At 46.9% G+C, this 24,731-nt stretch overlaps 2 protein-coding genes across 2 annotated transcripts; both read left to right on the top strand.

Annotated features, from left to right (window-relative positions):
- The first annotated feature begins 3,090 nt into the window (after positions 1–3,090).
- ATP5ME (ATP synthase membrane subunit e) lies at positions 3,091–7,817 on the top strand. The gene is made up of 4 exons (XM_079959909.1): positions 3,091–3,233; positions 4,961–5,015; positions 6,350–6,448; positions 7,681–7,817. Exons 1-4 carry the CDS (start codon positions 3,198–3,200, stop codon positions 7,704–7,706), a joined length of 216 nt encoding a protein of 71 aa, XP_079816035.1. The 5' UTR covers positions 3,091–3,197; the 3' UTR covers positions 7,707–7,817.
- Positions 7,818–11,870: 4,053 nt separating this feature from the next.
- On the top strand, positions 11,871–24,452 carry GSTK1 (glutathione S-transferase kappa 1). The gene is made up of 8 exons (XM_079959786.1): positions 11,871–12,139; positions 14,620–14,701; positions 16,321–16,449; positions 16,739–16,839; positions 18,200–18,235; positions 20,041–20,157; positions 23,284–23,377; positions 23,995–24,452. The coding sequence occupies exons 1-8, from the start codon at positions 11,957–11,959 to the stop codon at positions 24,036–24,038; spliced, it is 786 nt and encodes a 261-aa protein (XP_079815912.1). The 5' UTR covers positions 11,871–11,956; the 3' UTR covers positions 24,039–24,452.
- Positions 24,453–24,731: the final 279 nt, after the last annotated feature.

Genomic DNA, 24,731 nt, shown 5'->3' with positions numbered 1-24,731 from the left:
AGGAGTTTCATTGTGTTCCCTGGCAATAATGTTGAGTCTTCCATTACTCAACCATTACTGCTATTACTGCTATTACTGCCATTACTGTAAAAAAAACCAAGAAGATCCAAAATGTTGTTAAATTTTGCAAAATTTAACAACATTTTCCTCTCTAGCAAGGGAGAGGAGGACTTGCTCACTCTTGGGCTGCCTCTGATACGCATTTTTATTTTAAAAGCACGACCGGAATAGGAATGGGAAGGGATTTTGGAAGATTTCATGACAAACCCTCTGGCTTTGCCAATGCACAAAAGTAAACGGGGATCAAAAATTCAGAACGGTAGCTGTGGCTTTCCCATAGAAATAAGTGGGACTGAGAAGTGTAATTGGGTGGATCATACTCATTACTTAGGACAAAGTAAAGCAAAAACCATTAGGAATAATAAAACACCATCCTGATTCAAGAAAGCTTCTAGGGATATTATATTTAAATAGGTTTGTGTGTGTGAATACAGTAGGATTGTTTAAAAAAACAGCATGCAGGCAATCAAGATCTGTATACTTTTCTCTCTCTTATTTATTTATTTGTAATTTACATAAGCTACAAAGACTGAACCCAATATTGCATTGCATTTACATTAGATTTCACTGAAGGCATTACAATAGTGCATCAGTTTGAATGTCAATGACAGCAATATCCTCATTGCAGGAATTAATCTGGTAATGTTAGTTTCCATGATCCATTAACACCAAAAGGAACTTGGCTGCACCATATATTTGATAATTAAAATGATGAGCCATGTTGGAAATATCGATTAACTCTACCCTTTTAACATTCTTGCACAGTTGCTTCTTGCTATTCATATCTTTTGCTTGCAGCTGCTCATGCTAATAATATTCACTAATTATACTGTGTTATGATATTCTCTCTGGGCTTTTGGTTGGCTCTCTCTGTGTGTATCTTTAGCATCTGCTATTCCCCTGTTCTTCGGGATCCAATTTAGGAAACAATGTTCAAACAGCTTTTAAAGTCTGTATTATATAGTTATTGAAACAGCTTTCAGGCAATAGGGGTAGATTATTAAGACAATATATTCTTCTTAAATGAGTTGTCAGAATAAGCTTCTTGCACAGACTGTTACATGAATTACCCCCACATACAATCTGTATACCTCCTAAAAGTTTGGAAGGTGCCATTACCACTCCAGCTACTTATAGCACCTGTTTTATTGTACAGTGGTACCTCGGGTTAAGTACTTAATGTGTTCCGGAGGTCCGTTCTTAACCTGAAACTGTTCTTAACCTGAAGCACCACTTTAACTAATGGGGCTTCCCGCTGCCGCCGGAGCACGATTTCTGTTCTCTTCCTGAAGCAAAGTTCTTAACCTGAAGCACTATTTCTGGGTTAGCGGAGTCTGTAACCTGGAGCGTATGTAACCTGAAGCATATGTAACCCAAGGTACCACTGTACTGCAGGATTTCAGAGCTACTATTGATTCCAGTAGTATATAAGCTCAGCTGCCACGATTTAAGCAGGACATCCGGGAATTACAGAAGCCTTCTGATTGGATCCCAGAATGTCCCGTTTTTTGGTACAATACTCTGGCACAAGCCAGCTGAGCAAACGGCACTCGTTTTTTGGGTTGGATGCACTGATGGGAACCAGCTGCTAAAGAAGGCAAGGGGAGGTGTCAGATGACTTCTGTGTGCCATCTCCTTTAAACTGCCATAGGGTGCAGACACACCATACATTAACAGGGCATTTCCATCCACACACAGGATCTTGTGCTTTAGTTTACCTCTCAGAAAGCTACAATTCCCATCACCCTGAACAAATTTGTTTCCAGGAATCCTTTTTTGGGGAGTGGGGTGGATGGACTTCAAACTAACAGTGTGTGTGCATGCAGCCTTTGTTGTTGTTGTTGTTTAGTCATTTAGTCGTGTCCCACTCTTCGTGACCCCATGGACCAGAGCATGCCAGGCACTCCTGTCTTCCACTGCCTCCCGCAGTTTGGTCAGACTCATGCTGGCAGCTTCGACAACACTGTCCAACCACCTCGTCCTCTGTCGTCCCCTCCTCCTTGTGCCCTCCATCTTTCCCAACATCAGGGTCTTTTCCAGGGAGTCTTCTCTTCTCATGAGGTGGCCAAAGTATTGGAGCCTCAGCTTCAGGATCTGTCCTTCCAGTGAGCACTCAGGGCTGATTTCCTTCAGAATGGAGAGGCTGGATCTTCTTGCAGTCCATGGGACTCTCAAGAGTCTCCTCCAGCACCATAATTCACAATGCAGCCTTTTATACCCTGTTAAATGTGTTTAGGGGATGGGTGGGGTTTTTTTGGTTTGTGTATTTTGTGCATGACTTTTATTATGCATTTTGTGTTTTTAATCTTGTCTTTTAATGTTGTGAACTGCCCTGAGACCTACAGATCCAGGTGGTATATAAATTTAATAAATTAATCATCATCTATCTGAAAGAAGGCATGGCAGCCTAGCAAGAACCTTGGGCAGAAGGACTGGATGCTGCAGTTCCCCACAATAACAGAGTGGTAGGGGCCAGAGCAAAAAAAATTAAAATAAAAAAAAATCCATCACGCAAAAGTATTTAGTAATACTAAAAAAATCAACACCACTATGAGTTTTTCAACCTCGCAAGAACAAGAGCACTGTGGACTAAAAGCATCAAAACTAAGATGCTGAGGGTCCGGCCGGTTCTACTTTTTTGTCAAGCAAATTCATCCGCTTGGGAGAACGGGCAGATTCTGCGCATGCGCACTGGTTCTTTCTTGCGTCCCTCACGTCGCCTTCTTGCAGAGATAAGAAAAAATGGAAGGATATAATGCCTCAAAATGCCAACTCCAGTAGACGTGAACACTAGACTTAGAATAAGCGCTACACAGCTCAACGGACCTTACAAGTGAGATTACAGCTTTAATTATTTTCTATTCTGCGTGCAAAACCGAAATAATCCGTGATTCTTTGCCCGCGAAAACCTTATTCGTAGCTCGCCGGACGTTTAGACGGAAAAGCCCCCTCAACGGAAGTCGTTAAGGACTAAAAGAAGACGCTATCCTTTTCCTATCTCTATCGTCTTCCCCTCAACTCCGCGCAGGCGCGACGCACTGACGTCACGTCACCCGAGACGCTTTTCTTTTGAGGCCTTGGTTCCTGGGCGCCTTGACGTCACTTCCTCCTTAGCGGTCGGACGAGGAGAAGGCAGGATGATCCCGCCGGTGGAGGTTTCCCCGCTGATCAAGGTAACGGAGCCCCGAGTTGCTCTCTGTCTCGGCGCGGCCAGCCATCCGCGCGCGGCGGGAACCCGAGTCAGGCGCTTCCCCTCCTCTGCCGGAAGGTGACCTCGGAGGAGGAGGTCAAGGAGAGCGGCTGGGAAGCGCCTGGCCTTCTGCGCCTGCGCGTCCGAGGCAGCTGGGCTTCCGAATGCCGGTTGCTGGAAGCCTCAGGCGGCGGGGAGACGGGGTCGGCTCTGGCTCCCAGCCCCTCTTGAAGGGCCTGCGAGGATAGGGAGAGCCCTGCTGGGTCAGGCCAAGGACCCATCATATCAGTGGCTTCCCTTCTTCTCTTTCCATGGTTCATAAATCCCTGCATGTTTTACAAAAAAAACTATGCCATTCAGTATTCCATTATTACATCCATCAAAACTTATTTACACTGTTGAATTTACCTTAATGCTGCCAGCGTTTTCAGGTGTACACAGTTATTTCCCATATACAGTCATACCTTGGGTTATAGACGCTTTGGGTTGCGAACCATGCCGAACCCGGAAGTATGGGAATGGGTTACTTCTGGGTTTCGGCGCATGTGCAGAAGTGCTAAATTGCGCTTTGTGCATGCGCATAAGCCCCGAATCACGACCCACACGTGCGCAGATGCAGCGCTGCAGGTTGCGAACACTGTGGGTTGCGAACGTGCTTCTCGCACGGATGACGTTTGCAACCCAAGCGTCCACTGTATTCAATAACCATTTTCCAGTTGATTGTTTTCCGTCCTCCTAAAAGCCTTCCAGTAGGCTTACCATTCACCCTTTAATTTGTTAACGTGTTTACTTACGAAAACACCTTCAGCCTGGATTTTTTGGAGTAAATGCCTGCAAGGTGGCTAACAACTCAAAATGCAAAGTGTGTGTGTGTGAGAGAGAGAGAGAGAGAATGTTGTGTGTCTTCCGCAAATATACTAAAAGGCATTTTCAGATGCTCAGTAGGAATATGAGCTGTAATAGCTGAAATGAGAGGAAGCTAATTGGAAAGCCAACTGTTTTTGCTTGTAGTTTTAGTGTGGCATCAGTTGTGCATTGGAACTCCCGGTCTTTAGAGATCAGGCCTTTATTCTATTATCTTTGGTGCCTACGTATTTTTTTTGTTTTTATTTGGGCAAGCCTATCTAGATATGTTGATGCGTTTTAATCTCTGTTTAGTTTACTGCTGATTTTAATTGTTTTTGCTTGCTTTTAAATGTTTTCTGTTGATAGTTTTGTTATTCTTCTAAGCAGCTTAGAGGTTCTGTTGTAATCAAGTGGTACGTAAAATTTGTTAAAACAAACATGGGTAGAATGTTAAAATGGGTAAAGGTACTTACACAAGCATTTGGCTCTTCACTCAATATTCATAATTGAGCAAAAATCAGTACTTTGAGTAAAACTTAGCCGAATACCATCCTTGTTTTGTGAAACCATTTCCAGAATGGAATGTCCTCCTATTTGACTTTTAGCTGAAGGTGCTTGGCCTTCTATTTTAGCTATAGTGTAAAAGGCTTGTCCTAAATCAGGAATAGGGAACCTTTGGACCACCAGGTGCTGCTGAGGTGATGGGAGTTGTAGTTCTGCAAAATATGGAGAGCCAAAGGTTCCCCAAACCTGCTCTGAATTGTGTAGTCCTTAAAATCTGAGAACTGCAAGGTAAAGTGTTTATGTGTTTGTGTATTTAAGACATGTTCTTTCTGTTTCATCCTTGTGCGATTTATTTTACAGTTTGGCAGGTATTCAGCACTGCTCATTGGGATAGTCTATGGAAAGAAAAGATATGGTAAGGAAAATTGTTATCTAATCCAGGGTTGGGGAGGCTGTGGTCCTCCAGATGTTGTTCTACAACTCTCAGTATCCCTGGCTGTTGTCTATGATGGGGCTGATGGAAGTTGAGGATCCAACAAGATCTGAAGGGCATCAGGTCCCTTGTGCTTATATAAGCTTCTAATTGATCAGTTAACCATATTCAGTTTCTTGCATTTGTTCTTGAAAACTACATTGTAAATATGAAGATAGGCAGTGATTCTACATTCAAGACACTTGTGATTTTCCATGGATTTACATTATGCAAATGCTTCTGCTTTTCTCCTCTGTTGCTTCTTGTATTAAAGTGTTCCTCTTTGTTATAAATCCCTTGCAAGATGTTCTAGAATAGATCCTCAGTTGCAAAAAGAGTGCCTGGTCACTTGGATCAGTCAGGAATCCCCAGGCTTTTGAGTTAATTTGTGTTGGGTTTTTTAAAGATGTGAATAACTGAAACATTTTCTATAAAGTGTTTTAAAAGCTATTGTAGAAAATATTCCTGATGAGTTTAAGTAGTGTATCTGTATTCAGGTAGGTAGCCATGTTGGTCTGACGCAGTCAAAATATATATAAAAATAAAAAATTTTCAAGTAGCTAAGACAAACTTAGTTGGTCTCTAAGGTGCTACTGGACAATTCCCCCCCCCCCCCCATATATTTCAACTTAGTGTATCTGTGTTTAGCTTTCCAAAGGTTTGTAACAATAAAACCAAAAATAATTTACATAAAGTGGGAAAATTATATTGTAGAATCTATCTTCTGGAAAGAATTCCAAGTAGTAAGTTCACTGTTGGTACATATCTGTACATATAAAAAAATGTAAGAGCGTCATCACCCTGCAGTTTGCTTCACCACTCACCGGTGGCACTGTAAATTACAGTGTGGAGAGAAGCAGTGCATAGGTGGCCCAGACGAGCTGCAGAGGGACACCCAGAACAGGCTTCCAGCAGCCCCCATGCCCCACTGGCTCTTCAGCCTGCCAGCTCTGGGATCCAGATCCCCAGGCCAGCTGACACAACTACTGGCCACCTTTCTGGCCAGCTTGGGAATCCACCGCTTCTGCCAGTGTTCAGAAATGCAGAAAGGGCCATGTTTTTAAATTTGAGTCCACCTAAAGCGCTATGGTTCTCCTGAGGCATTTCGGATGTATTTCACTTAAACTTTGAAGTGTTGCATGTATCTAATGAGTTGAAGCAATATGTAGTATACGATGAACACTCAGTATTTACTGAGCAAGTCTTCTGTTGGTCAGAAAGATTATAATTCATTTGTAAATATACAGTGGTCATGAATTTTTTGTTGTTGTTGATAGACTATTTGAAGCCTATTGCTGAGGAGGAAAGGAGAATAGAAGCAGAGGAGAAGAAGAAGCGTGAGGAAATGGAACGAATTGCAAAAGCACTGGCAGAAGGTATTTTTCCTAAATATAGTCCATCTTTTAAGTTTAAAAACAAGTGTGTGTGTGTGTGTGTGTGTGTGTGTGTGTGTGTGTGTATAAAATCTTAGAGTACAATGTCTCAAGTCTATCAGGTCATGTGATGGAAATGATCATAGGTGACACTTAAAATTCCAGTCACTAAAAAGGACTTAATTGAAGAGTTAACCTTTGGGGAGCATAAGAACAGAAACGGCTCAATTGACTGGATTTCTGTGAGCAGAATTCCACAGTTGATATTCTGTACTGTCCATGGCTTATTTCAAAGAGAAGCTTGTTCTACAAGAAAAAATTGTTTTTCTACATTCTTTTGATGATCTGCCTTAAAAAGAAATTTATTCCCTCACCCGCCTCCTGTAAACCTATAAGAGACTCAAAGCCAAGAACAGTTTGGAACATCTTTCTGAATATTACCAGCTTCCTTCTGTATGGATCTCTGCACAATTCTTTCCTTGCTAGGAGACCTGTTGGAAATAACTGAGAAGAAATAGTAATACCAGTTATGAGTATAGGAAATTCACTTCCTATCTTAAGATAGACTTGTGTATCATTAAACAATAACTGACTAAATTGCATCGTGTTTGGGGCAGTTTTCTAGTGCGGTTAGAAAAATACTTGGAAGATGTAACAAATAGGATGTTTAACAAGCTCCTGTTAACTACTATGTGTGGTTTAAAAATGGGAATTTGTTGTAAAATGCTTGATGCATTCTTCAGATATATGTAACCACCTATGAACCCCTGCTCTCATCTTGTATTACAATGTATCTCATATTATGGGGACAATTAAATGGCTGCATTCTTGACCATCTTATAGTATTTAATGAAGATTGCAGAAATCAGCTGCCAACAGTATACAGTGGTGCCTCGCAAGACGAAATTAATTCGTTCCGCGAGTTGCTTCGTCTTGCGATTTTTTCGTCTTGCGGAGCGCAGATTCCCCGGGTATTAACGGTTTTACGAAAAAGGAAGCAAACCCGCAAGACGTTTTTGTCTTGCGAAGCAAGCCCATAGGGAAATTCGTCTTGCGAAGCACCTCGAAAAACGGAAAACCCTTTCGTCTAGCGAGTTTTTCATCTTGCGAGGCATTCGTCTTGCGGGGCACCACTGTATCTGACATAGCTTGCTGCAGTATATTTAGTCTGTATACTCTGGTGTTATTTGAATGCTGAACCAATTATCTTAATCGTTTTATTCTTTCCTTTTCAGCTAGCGACGATTCGATACTGAAATAAACCTGCTTGATCTTCATCTTCACCTTTTAATATCCAATGTATGAAATTTTGAAGTAGTTGATCTCAAGTGTCAAACACAAACTTATTTACATCAATAAACAGTTGCTGGAAGAGCTGTTGTCAGATTCACTAATGTGCAAAGTACAAATGGCATAAAATCATCTCCTTCATATTTATCTGGCAAGCAGGAGGTTTGCATATATTACTTTTCATGCGGGAATATTTGTGAAAATCGAAGCAGTATCTAATTCTCAGCTGTCTGTGTGAAAGAATACTTGGTTTCCTGTTCTGCTGCTGGAATGTAGACTTTTCCAGATAATAGGACAGTAAGTTACAAGTCAGTCGCTTGTAGCGGGTATAGTTGTTGCACTTCTAGGCAATACAATTGGCCTGTTTGCTTGTGTAATAAATAGATTTCAGTACACAACTTCAAAAGATGAACTGACTGGGTGGCATAGGAATGTATGTTAAAACACCAATAATTTCATCAGTCTCAGCCTTGGAAACTTAAGTCTGTATGTACAAGTATTTCATACTATATTTTGTGTGGCCAGTTCTGATACCTTTGGAAACATGTAAGTGGCACCCAGTAATTTCTCACACTGATACGTTAAATAAAAAGCAGACTTCATTTATTCAAATTGTTTTGTTATGCTTCCTGTAAAGCAAGCACCCCCAAACTCGGCCCTGCAGATGTTTTGGGACTACAACTCCCATCATCCCTAGCTAACAGGACCAGTGGTCAGGGATGATGGGAATTGTAGACCCAAAACATCTGCAGGGCCGAGTTTGGGGGTGCCTGCTGTAAAGAGATGCTGCCTCATAAGAGTTTGCACGATGGCATTTGATGGCAAAAACTGATTCTAGTAGTTGGAATCCATTGTAGGATGAAGTGCACAGAAGCCAGACAAATTATTATTTATTTATTAAATTTATTAAATATTATTTATTAAAATTATACTGCCCTATACCCGCAGGTCTCAGGGCCGTTCACAATATAAAATCACAACATCTGAATATAAAATCACAATATCAAACTACAAAATACATTACAAAAATAAGAACAGCCCAATAATCCCCCTTCCCTAACACATTTTAATAATGGCCTGAGCTTGTACTGGACATTGGCTTCTGGCTCTGTATGGGTAGACATGCACTCATACATTTATTTACTTTTATTTCATAAAACCTTTACATTGCTTGATAGTTAAAAAAAGAAAAAACAACCCTCAAAGCAGTTTATAAAAACCTATCCATTGTGCAAGGATTACACTGCAACTGATGATGCTTCTGTGAAACTGCCTGCATTTTGGTCTTTAGTTGGGGTATAAATTGGTATCTTGCATTCAGAGCCAGGCATGTTCTGTTGCGAGAATAAAGGAAGATAGGAAAAGCATGTGAACCTCCCTGAGGCAAGAATGGGGTGAAAAGATAATGGGGAAAACCTTGTGTTTCTGTGCTCATCCTAGAGCGTGTCAGTGAAGTAAACCCCAAAGAATAGGGAGGAAGTAATATGCACACCCAGTTTGAAGTGGAGGTGACAGGGAGTTGGTGGGCAAGTGGGAGAATAGATCTGCTGATCAGCTGGCTGGAGAAGACGGATGCATGGTAGCTCTGCCAGCTCTTCATGGCTTGTCTTGGTGTAGCTCATTATCAAGCCAGCTGTGGTGGAGGGGGGACTATTGCTAAATTCCATGGGATCTCTGCTACGGGATTCCATCTTGTCCCCCATTGGTTTTTCAGGGCTGAGAACCTTCTAGCTATCCAGGTGTTGCCAAACTCCAAACACTTCCCAAACCCACATTGCTGACTTTTGACAATGCTGACGGATTGAAGGGAGTTGGAATGCTACAATGCCTAGAGGGCACTCGAAGCTGTATAAAACTGCTAACTGAGGTCATCTGGGAGTTTGTAGCAAAGTGTCATCGATATGCAGATGACACCCAACTCCCTTTCATCCAATTCAGGTGAGGCTGATTGGGTAAACCAGTGTCTGGGTGTGCTAGTGAAGTGGATGAGGTCCAGTAAACTGAAATAGAATACAGATTAGTCCTTTTGGTGGGTGGTTCATCTACATGGGTTTGTGGTGGTCCACTTCTGGCGCTGTGGGTTAAAGCCTCAGTGCCTAGGGCTTGCCGATCGAAAGGTCGGCGGTTCGAATCCCTGCGGCGGGGTGCGCTCCCGCTGCTCGGTCCCAGCGCCTGCCAACCTAGCAGTTCGAAAGCACCTCCGGGTGCAAGTAGATAAATAGGGACCGCTTACCAGCGGGAAGGTAAATGGCGTTTCCGTGTGCGGCTCTGGCCAGAGCAGCGATGTCACGCTGGCCACGTGACCCGGAAGTGTCTCCGGACAGCGCTGGCCCCTGGCCTCTTAAGTGAGATGGGCGCACAACCCCAGAGTCTGTCAAGACTGGCCCGTACGGGCAGGGGTACCTTTACCTTTACCTTTACTTCTCTGAAAGGACGTGATCACAGTCTATAGAGTTGCTTGTGGATCTGTCTGCCATTGGAAGTATCTGTGACCCTCTCTGGACCAAGAGAGCAGGAAATATTGATCTACAGTGGTACCTCGAGTTAAGTACTTAATTTGTTCCGGAGGTCTGTACTTAACCTGAAATTGTTCTTAACCTGAAACACCACTTTAGCTAATGGGGCCTTCTGCTGCTGCTGCACCGCCGCCGGAGCACGATTTCTGTTCTCATCCTGAAGCAAAGTTCTTAACCTGAAGCACTATTTCTGGGTTAGCGGAGTCTGTAACCTGAAGTGTATGTAACCCGAGGTACCACTGTATAAACTGTATAAGGGACCCCTGACCATTAGGTCCAGTCGTGACCGACTCTGGGGTTACGGCGCTCATCTCACTTTACTGGCCGAGGGAGCCGGCGTACAGCTTCCGGGTCATGTGGCCAGCATGACTAAGCCGTTTCTGGCAAACCAGAGCAGCGCACGGAAACACCGTTTACCTTCCCGCCAGAGCGGTACCTATTTATCTACTTGCACTTTGAGGTGCTTTTGAACTGCTAGGTTGGCAGGAGCTGGGACCGAGCAACGGGAGCTCACCCCGTCGCAGGGATTCGAACCACCGACCTTCTGATCGACAAGTCCTAGGCTCTGTGGTTTAACCCACAGCACCACTGGTTACCTTCAGATTATATACAGGACTGCCTTTGAAGAGCATTTGGAAACTGCAATTAGTCCAAAACAAAAACATTTGGGGTCTACGTAAATATTCAAGTCAATTAAATTACTACTGTTTAGCTGTTAACTCAATTTTACTCAGCAAACAAGTTACAAGTACAGTATGCCCTAAAGCAGATATAAATCAAGCATCAACATTGTGGTCTTTCTTTTGTTTGTTAACAAAACCTTCAGATTTCTTTCTTCCTTTTGCAAAAGCTGATGCTCAGCTGAGAGTAGCGCAAGTGAAGATCGAAATTTCTTGTCATTTCTCGACCGTTAAAAGTATTCTAGAAGCAGCTTAAAAATATTAATTTCATCCAGAATTCTCAGGGTTGTTAGGAACAACAATATTCTTCAGTAAGTCCATCTTTGTTGTTGGTTTTTGTGCAAAAAGTGGCATACAAATCAAACGAACGAAGGAAGGAATTATTAGCTGGTCCATCGTACATGGGGGACGCAGGTGGCGCTGTGGGTTAAAGCCTCAGCGCCTAGGGCTTGCCGATCGAAAGGTCGGCGGTTCGAATCCCTGCGGCGGGGTGCGCTCCCGCTGCTCGGTCCCAGCGCCTGCCAACCTAGCAGTTCGAAAGCACCTCTGGGTGCAAGTAGATAAATAGGGACCGCTTACCAGCGGGAAGGTAAACGGCGTTTCCGTGTGCGGCTCTGGCTCGCCAGAGCAGCGATGTCACGCTGGCCACGTGACCCGGAAGTGTCTCCGGACAGCGCTGGCCCCTGGCCTCTTAAGTGAGATGGGCGCACAACCCCAGAGTCTGTCAAGACTGGCCCGTACGGGCAGGGGTACCTTTACCTTTACCTTTTACCATCGTACATGATTCTCCTTAACGGTGGGACCAATGTTTAAAAGGCCATATTTTTAAAGGGAAAAAATGGAAAGGGGACTTGAGCGCGTTGTTGCCACTGGGGGCCGGCAGCGAGCAGCCTCTCCCCCTCCTCCTCCTCCTCCTCCTGTGATTCGGCCCTTGAGCCCAAAGAAGGCGGAGCCCCGGAGGCCCTCGACCGTCCCGAGCGAGGAGGTGCTTTTGTGTCGAGGTGCAGCCTCCGTTTCCCCATCTCATGCTGGCCTTCCTCGCGCGAGCGCCCCGTCCTCTCCTCTCCGGCTCAGCTGGCAGCCCAGGGAGGGCTATGGCGGCGGCGCGCCAAGCTTTGCGCAGCAGCAGCAGCAGCAGCAGCAGCAGCAAGAAACTGGTGGAGTGTTTCTACGACGTGCTGTCTCCGTATTCCTGGCTGGGATTCGAGGTAACCGCGGTGGAAGAAGGGGGCCTGGAGGGGGGACCGGGACAGTCCCCCCCTCTCCCCCCAGATTGCAGCACCCTGCTGGCACAGCCGCCCTTCCTTGCACCCCTCTCCAAGAACTCCTGCGCAACTTGGTTTTGCTCAGATGTCCACTCTCCGCGGGTCCCCTCGGTTTTCCTTCCGTACTTAGGAGGGTCACGAAAAGTAGAATTGCAAAGTCGGAAGTGTCCTGGTCGACCTGCGATCGACAGGTAGATCGCCGGTGTGCTTCCGGCCGATCGCGGTAGTTCAATAAGTGATCGCCCGCTCGCCCCTGAGCGCTCGTGACGCGCCCCGGGCTGTTAACGCATTTAGTCCCCGCGTCGGCTGCTGCGCGTGGGAAGCAGGGAGGGCTGCGAAACGCAGAGTGAGGCCAACAGGTGTTTGGATTACAATACTGTGTTCTGGAAGAACAACCTGTTAAATCTAAAACTGCACACACTGGCAATCCGAGGCTGCAGTTCCACGCAGGGATTTCACCCGGGAGCACCCTTCCAAGTACTGCCACCTTGCACAAGTACCAGGTGCAAAGGTAGCTCAGCCGGTTACAGCCTGGTGCTGATAATGTCAAGGTTGCAGGTTCGATCCTGTATGGGGCAGCTGCATATTTCTGCATTGCAGGGGGAACTAGAAGGCGTGCCCAACTCTTTAGAGACTGGGATCTACTGCCAATATAATAAAACTGGCAGTGATCTATCCATTGTCATTGCCCAGAGTTGATGAGCTTTTTTAAGGGGAGAGTCTTACCCATGAGTAGGCAAACTAAGGCCCAGGGGCCGGATCTGGCCCAATCACCTTCTAAATCCGGCCCACGGACGGTCCGGGAATCAGTGTGTTCTTACATGAGCAGTCTGTGTGCTTTTAGTTAAAATGCATCTCTGGGTTATTTGTGGGGCATAGGAATTCGTTCATTCCCCCCCCCCAAAAAAAAATATAGTCTGGCCCCCCACAAAGTCTGAGGGACAGTGGACCGGCCCCCTGCTGAAAAAGTTTGCTGACCCCTGGTCTTACCCAACAGTTATTGTGATAATGCTGCCATCTGACTGCTGCATAAAATTGAGTGAGCAAAGGATGGTAATTCTAAGTGCATTTTATAAATAAAATAAAGGAAATGACTCTGAAGTGGAAGCAGCTCTGGCAGCTTTTTCAAATACCCAGAGGGATCTCAGCTTCCCAAATACCTGGTACCTTTGTACAGTATAAATACCTTTGTCTGAACTTTGCCTTGTTTACTGCTGCTGCTGAAAGTGTTGCAACTTTCCAACTGTTACTTATCTCTTCCATGTGCCAATTGTGGGTGTTTATTAGGAATTGAACCAAATAGTTTGCCAAGCTGTACAGAGGTCGCTTCCAACCAATCTGCCCATAGAGCATTCATCCTGAATGCAGAAGGGGGTCGGTCGCCTTTGCCTTAAGCATAGAAATTTTAAAGTTTAGAAATGACGTTCATAGCTAGCATGACGCGGGTGCTGGCTTTAGAAACTTGTAGAATGGCATGTGCTAATGATGCAGGAAGTTTGGGCAGGTGTTTGGTCTAGATGATTAATCACCAGAGGAATACAGGAGTTGGTTGATCCTGCCATTTATTTGACAAGGCTAGATGGCCGCCTTCTCATCCTTTCCAGCTCTTGCCCCAGCCCAATTGAGATTCCTCCGTAGTTTGCACAAATAGTCAAGGCTACTGTTCAGATTAGGGACGCGGGTAGCGCCGTGGGTTAAACCACAGAGCCTAGGACTTGCTGATCAGAAGGTCGGCGGTTCGAATCCCCGCGACGGGGTGAGCTCCCGTTGTTCGATCCCTGCTCCTGCCCACCTAGCAGTTCGAAAGCACGTCAAAGTGCAAGTAGATAAATAGGTACTGCTCTGGCGGGAAGGTAAACGGTGTTTCCGTGCGCTGCTCTGGTTCGCCAGAAGTGGCTTAGTCATGCTGGCCACATGACCCTGAAGCTGTATGCCGGCTCCCTCAGCCTATAGAGCGAGATGAGCACCGCAACCCCAGAGTCGGTCACGAATGGACCTAATGGTCAGGGGTCCCTTTACCTTACTGTTCAGATTGCAGATTCATGTTTAGAACTCTCACTAAGCTGTGTCTTTGCATTCCTCTTGTTTTCTGGCATTAACTTGATTTTATCTTTGGGCTTCCCCCAATGTCTATTCATGATACATTCTTAATCTTGCATCTGATGACGTAGTTTATTCCCTGCAAAAGTTCATACCATGGTGAGCCTGTTTCTGAAGTACCACCTGTAACCTGTCTCTTTTACCCTGTTGCAGACTAACGCAGATGCTGTTTTGAATCTGCCTTGCAGAAGTTGCCTTCTGTAACCTGCCTGCTGGCTCTCAATAGCTTTATTTCTCTGCCTCTGTCCGTCTCTCTCTGTCTCTCCTCACATGTGAGTTTTGAGCTGCTGATGATCATCGCTCAACTTTCCTCACTGATGTAGGTTCTCTGCCGCTACCGTCCCATCTGGAACATGGAGCTCCGCTTCCGACCTGTTTTCCTTGGAGGCATAATGCACTCGACTGGTAAGTGCTGATTAACAGAACTGAGTTCAACTGAAATGTACTGTATTTTTCGCTCCATAAGGGGCACCGGACCATAAGGCGCACCTAGTTTTTAGAGGGGGAAATCAGGAAAAAAAATCCTGTCCGCTTCTCCCAGAGCTTCTGGGGCTGCCGGGGGAAGCCCGTGTCCCCCCCCCAGCCCCAAAGAGCAAAGAAGCCAAGACAGCGAGCGGGATCCATCCCACTCGCTGTCTTGGCCTCCTCTTTAGCCACGCGCACCCTCTCCAGCCAGGAGAGGCTGCGCGCGGCTAAAGAAGCCATAGCCGTGCGCAGCCTCTCCCGGCCAGAGGGGCTGCGCGTGGCTATGGCAATACCCCCACCTCCCGCAAAAGCCCACAGGAGCCACGCACCCTTTAAGGAGCGCACGGCTCCTGCGGGCTTTTCTACGAGGAGGGAGAAGGGACTGACGCGGCCAGTCAGTCCCTTCTCCCTCCTGGAGAAAAGCCTGCAAGAGCCGCGTGGAGCTTGTGTGTGGCTCTTGGGGGCTTTTCCTGCCTGCCTCCCCCCTGCATTCACTTCCTAAGACACACACACATTTCCCCTTACTTTTTAGGAGGGAAAAAGTGTGTCTTATGGAGCGAAAAATACGGTATATAAAATATGTAGACAAGAACTACATTCCATATTGGTCTCTTTCTTGCATACCCCCTTAGATGCAGTCTTGCCCTGGGAAAATAAAACTACCATTTCCCAAGTCATCAAGGCCTGTAAAATTAGGTTTCTTCCCCAAGCAAGTGTTGCTTTCATATTTGTTTTGTTTTCATTGCTTGCTTTCGGTATTATCAGGGAATCTGTAGCTGCATCATGAATTACAGATCCTGCACTTAGTGGCTGTGAAGACTAATTTTGATGAAGTTCATTTAAGGAAGACAAAACAACAACACCTATGGCTGTTTCTGGACTGGGAGAGCCTGGTTGCTGTTGTCCATGCACTGGTAACCTCCAGGCTAGATTACTGCAATGCACTGTATGTGGGACTACTCTTGAGGTCGGTCTGGAAGGTGATGCAAAATGCCATTGTTTGGCTGCTCTCAGGAGCAATGTATCCACTGTTGAAAGAAGGGCACTAGTTGCCAGTTAGGTACTGGGCTACGTTTATGATGCTGGTTTTTGGTGTAGACAGTCTTATGCAGTGTGTACCCAGGACACCTGAAAAATGGTCACACCCCTTATATACCCAATTAAGTGACTGTGGGGTGCGGTGCCCATCTTGCTTTCAGGCTGAGGGAGCCGGCGTTTGTCCACAGACAGCTTTCCAGGTCACGTGGCCAGCATGACTAAACCGCTTCTGGCGCAACGGACACTGTGACGGAAACCAGAGTGCGCGGAAATGCCATTTACTTTCCTGCTGCAGTGGGACCTATTGATCTCCTTGCACTGGTGTGCTTTCGAACTGCTAGGTTGGCAGGAGCTGGGGCAGAGCAACGGGAACTCATTCCTTCATGGGGATTCGAACCGCCGACCTTCTGATGGGCAAGCCCAAGAGGCTCAGTGGTTTAGGTGACAACGACGATGTAAGGATGAGAGGTCGTAAGACATAGTAGCCTCTGTCTCTGAAATCTCCTTATCCTCCGCAACAGGTAACAGACCCCCAGCGTTGGTGCCCAAGAAAGGAGAGTACATGACGAAGGACCTCCTGCGAATGGCAAAATTCTGCCAGGTGCCACTGCATCCCATAAAGGATTTCCTAGGGACTGCTCTTGAGAAGGGTAAGCAGAGGGAGATGTTTGGTGGGGATACATGGAGATAATGGAGAAGAACTGAGAAGCGTTGCACAATGAGTCCGTGGCTGCCCCACACAAATAGGACTCTCTCAGCAAGTGCACAGTTTTCATGCAAGCCAAGCCTTCCTAATAAGGGTTTTTTAATGTGGGGGTTGGCCTCTTCTTCTTTGACAGGGCACTTTATTTATTTTTCTTTTTTTGGTATTTTGTAGCAATGGATTCCTCCCCTCTTGACATTTACACTGACTCTGGTGCTTTTTGTGCCCAAATGCAGGCACTCTGAAAGCCATGCGCTTTGTCACAGCCGTGGATATGGCAGAGCCGCAGTTTTTGGAGCCCGTGTCGAGAGAACTTTGGATGCGCATTTGGTCCCGCGTGAGTATGGTTGTACTCGTGCGTCTCTCCAGGTGCTTCTGGGCCTGTCGTGATTATTTCTTCTGTTTATTAATTGCACAAATAAAGCAGGGCATCCCCGCCCCCCCCCCCCGTTTATCAAAATATATGGTTTTGATTAAAATAACAGGGCCCAGAATCCCTCCGTATACTTCTATATTCCTATATTTCTATATTCTTGTGTGTTTCGGTTGTTTCTCTACCCTCTCCTCTGTAAGGAACGTCCCGCTGCTTCTCACTGTATCAGTGTGTTTGAAAACGCAGTAAAAGTTAAATATATAAAGTAATTACTTTTTATTCAGGATGCTTAGGCAAGATAGTTGAAATGCCCTGGGCCAGATTTTGCACAGTTTTCAACCCCCCCCCCCCAAAATCAGATGCATCACTCTGTGGTGGCTCTCCATGGGGTCCTTAAATCTCTTTTTACTGTCTCCCAAGGCAGTATTATAGCGCTTAGGAGCCACAGCCCAGGACTGATAGACTCTGCTCCTCTTTGATGGGACCAACAAAGTTCTATAGGTCTGGGTGGAATGAAAAAACAAGGGGCAAATATAACTTGCAGGGTCTCTCCATAGAAATCATTTTATTTATTATTATTATTATTATTCATTAAACTTACTTGTCGCTTGTCACCTGAAGGTCTCCAAGTGACTTGCAGCAAAGAAAAATATACAATACATAATACTATAGGGGGAAGTGTGGGGGGGGATGTCATATTATACACTAATATTTATATAACAAAAGATTTATGGAAAAACAAAAAGAACATACCAGCCATATAAATAATAGCAAACATTATTAGCAATGCTCAAATAATAAACAGAGCAATTCTCTGACCGCTAATTAGCAAACAAACAAATAAAAACCCAGCCTCCAGAGTCCTCCTGGGATGGTCCAGCATGTCTCTTCTCCCTTCAGCAAAGCAGGAAGAGTTTTACCTGCTTGCAGTTGACACGGCTACTGCTCCTCAAGATTCCAAGCCATACGCCATTCCTGTCACCCTTCACTTCGGTGTGATCATTGTAGCTATAGCTTTGGTGAAGTGAACTTCTGCTCCTGGTACCCATCTCCGTTAGGATCAGGGAGGCATAACAGTCCTCCCGTTGGCCAAGGGGTGAAGGAAGTTGGTAGTTCTGAAAGTGCCACAGGTTCTACACTCCTGATTGAAGTGAGTGACATGGCACCCTTGTCCGTGTGTGTGTGTGTGTGTGTGTGTCTTGGAGCTTTGTTCCTTGTAGCAGAAGGAAGTTAATTATTTTTGATATCTTCACTCTCCCTTGCACAGTCAGTCTCTTGTCCATGAAAGATTTGTAATCAGTTGCCTTACTCCTTGTCTCTTCAGGATGAAGACATAACCCAGCCAGAGAGCATCTTGGCAGTAAGTTTCTTTCTCTTGCGGTTCTGCAGCGCTGCCTGTACTCCCGTTTGTGACACACCCTGGTCTAGATGGACGCTTTTCATCCTTGCATCTCCTGGTGCTGTTAGACCTCAGCCTCCTATCATCCATAGTCCATTTGGTCAATAGTTGGGGATGATGGAAGTTGCGGTCCAACAGCATTTGGGGACCTGAGGTTGATGAATTGGTCTAGGTGCTGTAGACTTGCCTGTGGAGATCTGCTGAGTGATCGTTCTTCTATTGCGACAGAAGTTTATACTCTTGACTTCATGATTGCGGACCTGCAGGAAGAGCTTTTCAGGTAACCTTGCAGTGCAGAAGGATTAGCTTTGTAGTTCTAGCTAGTCAGACAGAAAATATGCAGAAGAGGATTTGCATGGTTTTATTTTCCTCCTGGGACGCGGGTGGCGCTGTGGGTTAAACCACAGAGCCTAGGACTTGCTGATCAGAAGGTCGGCGGTTCGAATCCCCGTGAGGGGGTGAGCTCCCATTGCTCGGTCCCTGCTCCTGCCCACCTAGCAGTTTGAAAGCACGTCAAAGTGCAAGTAGATAAATAGGTACTGCTCCAGCAAGAAGGTAAACGGCGTTTCCGTGCGCTTCTCTGGTTCGCCTGAAGTGGCTTAGTCATGCTGGCCACATGACCCGGAGGCTGTACGCCGGCTCCCTTGGCCAGTAAAGCGAGATGAGCACTGCAACCCCAGAGTTGGCCATGACTGGACCTAATGGTCAGGGGTCCCTTTACCTTTACCTATTTTCCTCCTAGCATGGCTTTCTTGGTGTTGTCCCCCTTTTTTAAGGGGGGGGGGAAACTGACCTAAATGAAAGCAGTTCAGTGTAGCTTTAGACTGCTTTCTGCACTCCCTGGTGAAAATTCTCTGTGCCCACATATTCAGAACATCCTGCTACGTGACCTGCATCTTATTTCCTTTGCAGTGTTTTGTGCTATTTAGTATGTATAGGAAGGATCTGTGGTTAAGTGGTAGGCGGTGGGCTTTGTGTACTGAAGGCCCCGTGGTGAGTCTCTGGCAGCTTCAGCCAAGCAGGCCTGGCAAAGATCTCTGCCCAGCACTCTGCAGAGCCATTTCCTGTCCAGGGAGGCAATGCTCAGCTGTGTGGGCCATATGGTCAGAATTTAGCCTAGCTTAATATTGACAATGAGGGACACGGGTGGCGCTGTGGGTAAAACCTCAGTGCCTAGGGCTTGCCAATCGCATGGTCAGCGGTTCGAATCCCCGCGGCGGGGTGAGCTCCCGTCTTTCGGTCCCAGCTCCTGCCCACCTAGCAGTTCGAAAGCACCCCTAAGTGCAAGTAGATAAATAGGTACCGCTTTATAGTGGGAAGGCAAACGGCGTTTCCGTGTGCTGCGCTGGTGCTGGCTCTCCAGAGCAGCTTCGTCATGCTGGCCACGTGACCCAGAAGTGTCTCTGGACAGCGCTGGCCCCCGGCCTCTTAAGTGAGATGGGCGCACAACCCTAGAGTCGGACACGACTGGCCCGTACGGGCAGGGGTACCTTTACCTTTTTAATATTGACAATCTGGGAACAAGTCATTTCATGTGTGTGCATCTAACCTGGCAAGGTTGCAAAACCAGCACTTCCCCTGCCTGCTGGTTGCACCTGCTTCTCAGCAAAGCAAATTCGTTTTTTTGTTTTTGCTGTGCTCTCCTTTAAAATACTCCATGCCGGTTAAATTCCTGTGTCAGTACCGGAGACCTTTTCAAGCGTTATCCAATTAACCTTGGCTATAGCGACTGCGGCGACTGCTTTTCTCCATCTGTCTCTTTTCAGGCTGCAGAGAGAGCAGGGTTGTCCTCAGACCAAGCTCGGAAACTTCTGGAAATGAGTTCCTCACCAGAGGTGAAGAATCGCCTGAAAGCTACAACAGATGAAGCGCTAAAATATGGGGTGAGACACTGGCATCGCATCAGGCCGGGGGGGGGGGGAGCTGTGGTCCTGCAGATGTGCCAGCCAGTAGGGTCAGTGACTAGCAATGATGGGAGTTCGAGTCCAACAGATGTCTTGAGTTCTGCTGGTTCCTCATCCTTGCAAATACTTTATCAGGAGCTGTGCATCTTCAGCGGCGTAGCGTGGGTTGTCAGCACCCGGGGCAAGGCAAGTAATTTGCACCCCCTAACCCGGGGCAAGGCAAATAATTTGCGCCCCTGTCAGGGACTCAGCGGGAGCGCAGGGAGGAGACGGAGAGCGAGGGGGAGCAATCTGAGGGCAGCGTAGGAGAATATGACAGCAGCCCGATAGATTCCATGAGCCTCTCCAGCGAATCGGAAGATTCACAGAAGGGGGCGCCGATGGGCAGGGCAAGGGGCGACCCAAGGGGGACACCCCAGAAGCAAGGGGCCAGCGGGGACTCCCAGAGCAGCAGTTGGAAATCAGGACCAGCTTCCCCACCAGAGCGTAGTGGGGGGGAGGAGTCCCAGGTGTCAGAGCCCACATATGCACCACCAGCGAGAGAAGATGAGTCAGGGTTGACCACGCCTCCATCGGAAAGCGAGTTAACGGTCAAGAGGAAAGTTGCAGGCTGGGCGCGCGCGCCAAGTTCAAAGGTACAGGCGAGCGGCACAGAAGGTAGCCTGGATAGGGAACCAGGTCCTAAAGCCCGCCGGAAGGAGGGGCAAGAATCGTCAGGGTCAGCGTCAGAGGAGTCCAGGAAGGATGAGACCCTAGCGGGCAGGAGGGCCCAGAGGAGAAAGGAACTTAGGAAGAGGTGGAGCAAGGCGAGAGTCTTAAACTGGTGTGGAAGGGGAGGAGACTCAGACGGGACTTCGCCGGTCTAAGGTCGAGACGTAGAGCTGCACGCTGCGGCTTTAAAATGGAAACTGAATCTCAATAAAGACTTTTGTACATAACTACAGCCTAGCGTTGGTCCTCTGTGAGCTGGGACCTAGAGGCAGCCCTGACAGCCCCCTAACCCGGGGCAAGGCAAGTAATTTGCGCCCCTAACCCCTAACCTGCCGCCGCTGCCAGCTTCTTCTTGCTGCTGCCTGGGCTGGGGTATTTACGGTAAGGTAGCCACGGTGGCGGCGGCGGGTCCGTGTCAGGTGATCTGAGGCGAGTTGCCGCTGGTGCTGCCGCCCAAACGACGCCGCTTGCCCAGAGGAGGAGGAGGGCAGAGAGGCAAGGAAAATGCAACATGGCCCAGCAGCTGCAGCGGCAGCAGCGGCGGCAGGGCTGTGAGGAGGGGCTGCCTGGCGCGCGGGGACCGAGGCGAGCGCTGAGAGCCGCTGCCTGCTGGACGCCTTCAGCCCAGACGCACGCACAGCTCATCGGTTCCGCGAGACATGGGGCTCTGCTACAGCCTGCGCCCGAGGCTCTTCGGCGACTCCGGAGGCGGCGAGCGCGCCCCCCCAGATGTTGCGCCCGGTGCGGCCGGCCCCCCCTGCACCCCCCACGCTACGCCACTGTGCATCTTCCACCCCTGCCCCTTTTTCGTGAAGGGTTACCCGGAGGAATCAAGTGCCTGGATGTCCAAACAATAGGGAAACAGGCCGTCTGCTTTGGATGCAGAAGGCCGCAGGTTCAATCCTCACTGGAGTCCTTCCGAGAGAAGAGGGAGACAGTATAGATTTACAACAGTGGTTTGCAGAAGGTCATAGTTCAGAGGCTGCAGAGGAGAGAAGCTGGTAAATATTGGGAGGGGAGCAGCACCAGGGAAGAGACAGTTGACAGACTCAGTGTCTTTAGAAAGCATTCCAGACCCCCCCCCCTTCTCCCAGAACCTGGTGAGCATGGAAAGTAGGAGAACAGAAAGCTCAGAGGCAGAAAGCACAGATCTGCCAACATAGAGATGACATGTAATCGGAGAGACGCAGGCAGTGGGGCTTTACTTGGAGCAATGCCATTACTGCAATGGAGAGGCATTTTTCAGAGCTGTGAATATTGAGTAAAATATTTGGGTATCTTGCTTATCTAATTCTTTATTTTTTATTATTATTTATTAATTTTTTTATTAAATTTTTCCATAAAATCTCCAATCATACAAACTTTCACATCACATATTTTAACTTATTGGACCTCCCTCAACTCCTCTGACAATCATCCGTAGTTAAATTTCTATCTTCACATTCCTTAATTTTAATATCGCCTTTAAATAAAAATTTTCTATCCTCATTTACATTCTTGCAATATTCCTTATTTTTTTTCACAAAGCTTCTTTAAAACACACTAGCGTTGTATCTCATTCTTGGCTGCCCACCATGGAAGGGATTGGATTCCCTGCAGCCAGGCAGGGCTGGTCTGAAATCTTGGAGAGCTGCTGGCAGTCAGCGAAGACAGTACTCAGCAAGTACTCAGTGAGATGTACCAATATACTGATTCAGTATCAAATTCCTGAATCTGTGTGTCCTGGTGAGCCATCGGGCTTTTAAGCTACCATATTTTTCACTCTATAGGACGCACTTTTCCCCCTCCAAAAATTAGGGGGAAATGTGTGTGCGTCTTATAGAGCGAATGCAGGCTGCGCCGCTAAGCCCAAAGGCAGAACAGCGAGACGGAGCGCTGCGGAGTGCTCCATCTCGCTCTTCTAGCTTGGGGATGGCTGTGCGCAAAGCCTCTGCAGGGCAGCGGGGCGCTGCGGTCCAAAGGCTTCAGGGATCTTTGAGGCTGGCGGTGGGGGAAAGCAGCACTTCCCCCCACCATCAGCCCCACAAGCTCGGGTGAATGCACCTTGAACACACCTTGTTTTAGAGGGGGAGAACAAGAAAAAAAAAATTTCCCTGTTCTCCCCCTCCTATGGTTCGGTGAGTCCTATGGTCCGGTGCATCCTATAGAGCGAAAAATACGGTACTTTCAGACAACCTAACAGAACGGAAGTGACCACATTCTCTTCCCAATGTTCGAGCTCTGATATGTATTCTCTCTTTCTTAAGAACCCAAGTGTAAGATAAATCTGCAGCCGCCGAACACAGAAGGCAACTTGAACCCGTTTGAGTTTTGCAGGTTCATGTACATTGCATCAAAGTGTGTAGATGAAGCAGTGCCCCCTTTGTGACTCTTGTGTCGTATGTCTTCCTTCAGGCATTTGGGCTGCCATGTTTTGTCGCTCACGTTAATGAAGAGCCTCACCTTCTCTTCGGTTCGGATCGTTTGGAGCTGTTGGGACATCTCTTGGGTGAGTGTTTTTAATCCTGTTGCCTATCATTTAATGGTCTTTCAGGTTCCATTTTGCACTAACATGCCAAAAGGAAAGTCCTGGCCACTTGCAGGTAGGTACTTAAAAAACCTCAACAACTTTAAATACCTCAGGCTGTATACTGAATATTCCAGTCCATGCTGTTCACTCTGTCTAGAGATTCGCAGGTTATTCAGGAGCCCCCTGACACGAATGTGGTACCTTTAGCATGACTGAATGCTCCTTCATTTAATCCTTTTGTGGCTGACAAAAGAGTTATTGCCTAGCCTAGTTTTCACTGTGCTGGGAATTATTGATGGAGGAGTATTCAGTTTTGTAAGCATCTGCCTTCAGGTTGAATTTGCATAGCTTAGGCATCACTCTGCTGGCTCTTTGGAGAGTTTGATCCCTTCCCCTTGTCTGACTTCCTGTAAAATGCCCAGACTTCTGAGGCAGTTGTAGTCAAAAGCTGCCTTAATCTAGTATCCTGTCAGATGAAGTAGGAAATTAATGTTATTTTTCTGCTGCTGCTGCTATTGAATTGGTGTGTTGATTTAACTTGTTGCTTCTTTAAGACCCCCTTCTGCATTCTGAATCTAATTTGCTCTCTTTCACAGGAGAGAAATGGCTGGGACCAGTTCCCACATCTTCTAAGCTTTAGCTGAGAGTTATGGAGGAACAATGCAATTTCTAAGCCACAAAGGTTTGGGAGTGTCTGCTTCTACAAGGTGAACATAGGAGGGCTGATGGGCAGAAGGCAACCCCATAAACACGATTTGTGACACTAGAGAAGGCAACACAGCGATGATATCAACATGCAATGCACCTCAATCACAGCGGTTTATGTCTAACACACATTTGACCCGTGTGAGCTGCTGGCATACTGGAGATGTAGATTAACAGAGAAGCTTCACTTTTAGTTGCTTGTTTTGGTTGCTGCTTCCGGCAATATAGTTAGTTGGCTGCAGAAATTGATACAGATGGTGTGGGTCAATGAGGTGCGTATTGCTCTTCATGAGAGACTGCTCTTTGTTGGGGATATGTAATGGCATAATAAAAGGGGCCTGGAGGTGTATCTTGTCCAACTTGGTCATTAGAGGGCTTCAAAGCGCTGTGGACAACAACACAGCTCCCCTGCGCCATTCCCAGAAGTGTTGCATAATAGCAACATTTGATTCTTTTCTGAAATTCAGATGTGTTACAAACATCGGAAACTGACATGCACTAGGTCTCTGTAATCCGGTAGTGTCTACTCTGACTGCCAACAACTCTTGGGGTATCAGAGGGTCTGTCACGACCTCCGCTACCAACAAGAAATGCCAAGAATTGAGAACCTTCTTCATACGCTACGTGC

This window comes from Podarcis cretensis (assembly GCF_951804945.1).
Source record: "Podarcis cretensis genome assembly, chromosome: 17".
In the NCBI taxonomy this organism is placed as follows: domain Eukaryota; kingdom Metazoa; phylum Chordata; class Lepidosauria; order Squamata; family Lacertidae; genus Podarcis; species Podarcis cretensis.
This window is presented reverse-complemented; position numbering and strand designations above follow the sequence as displayed.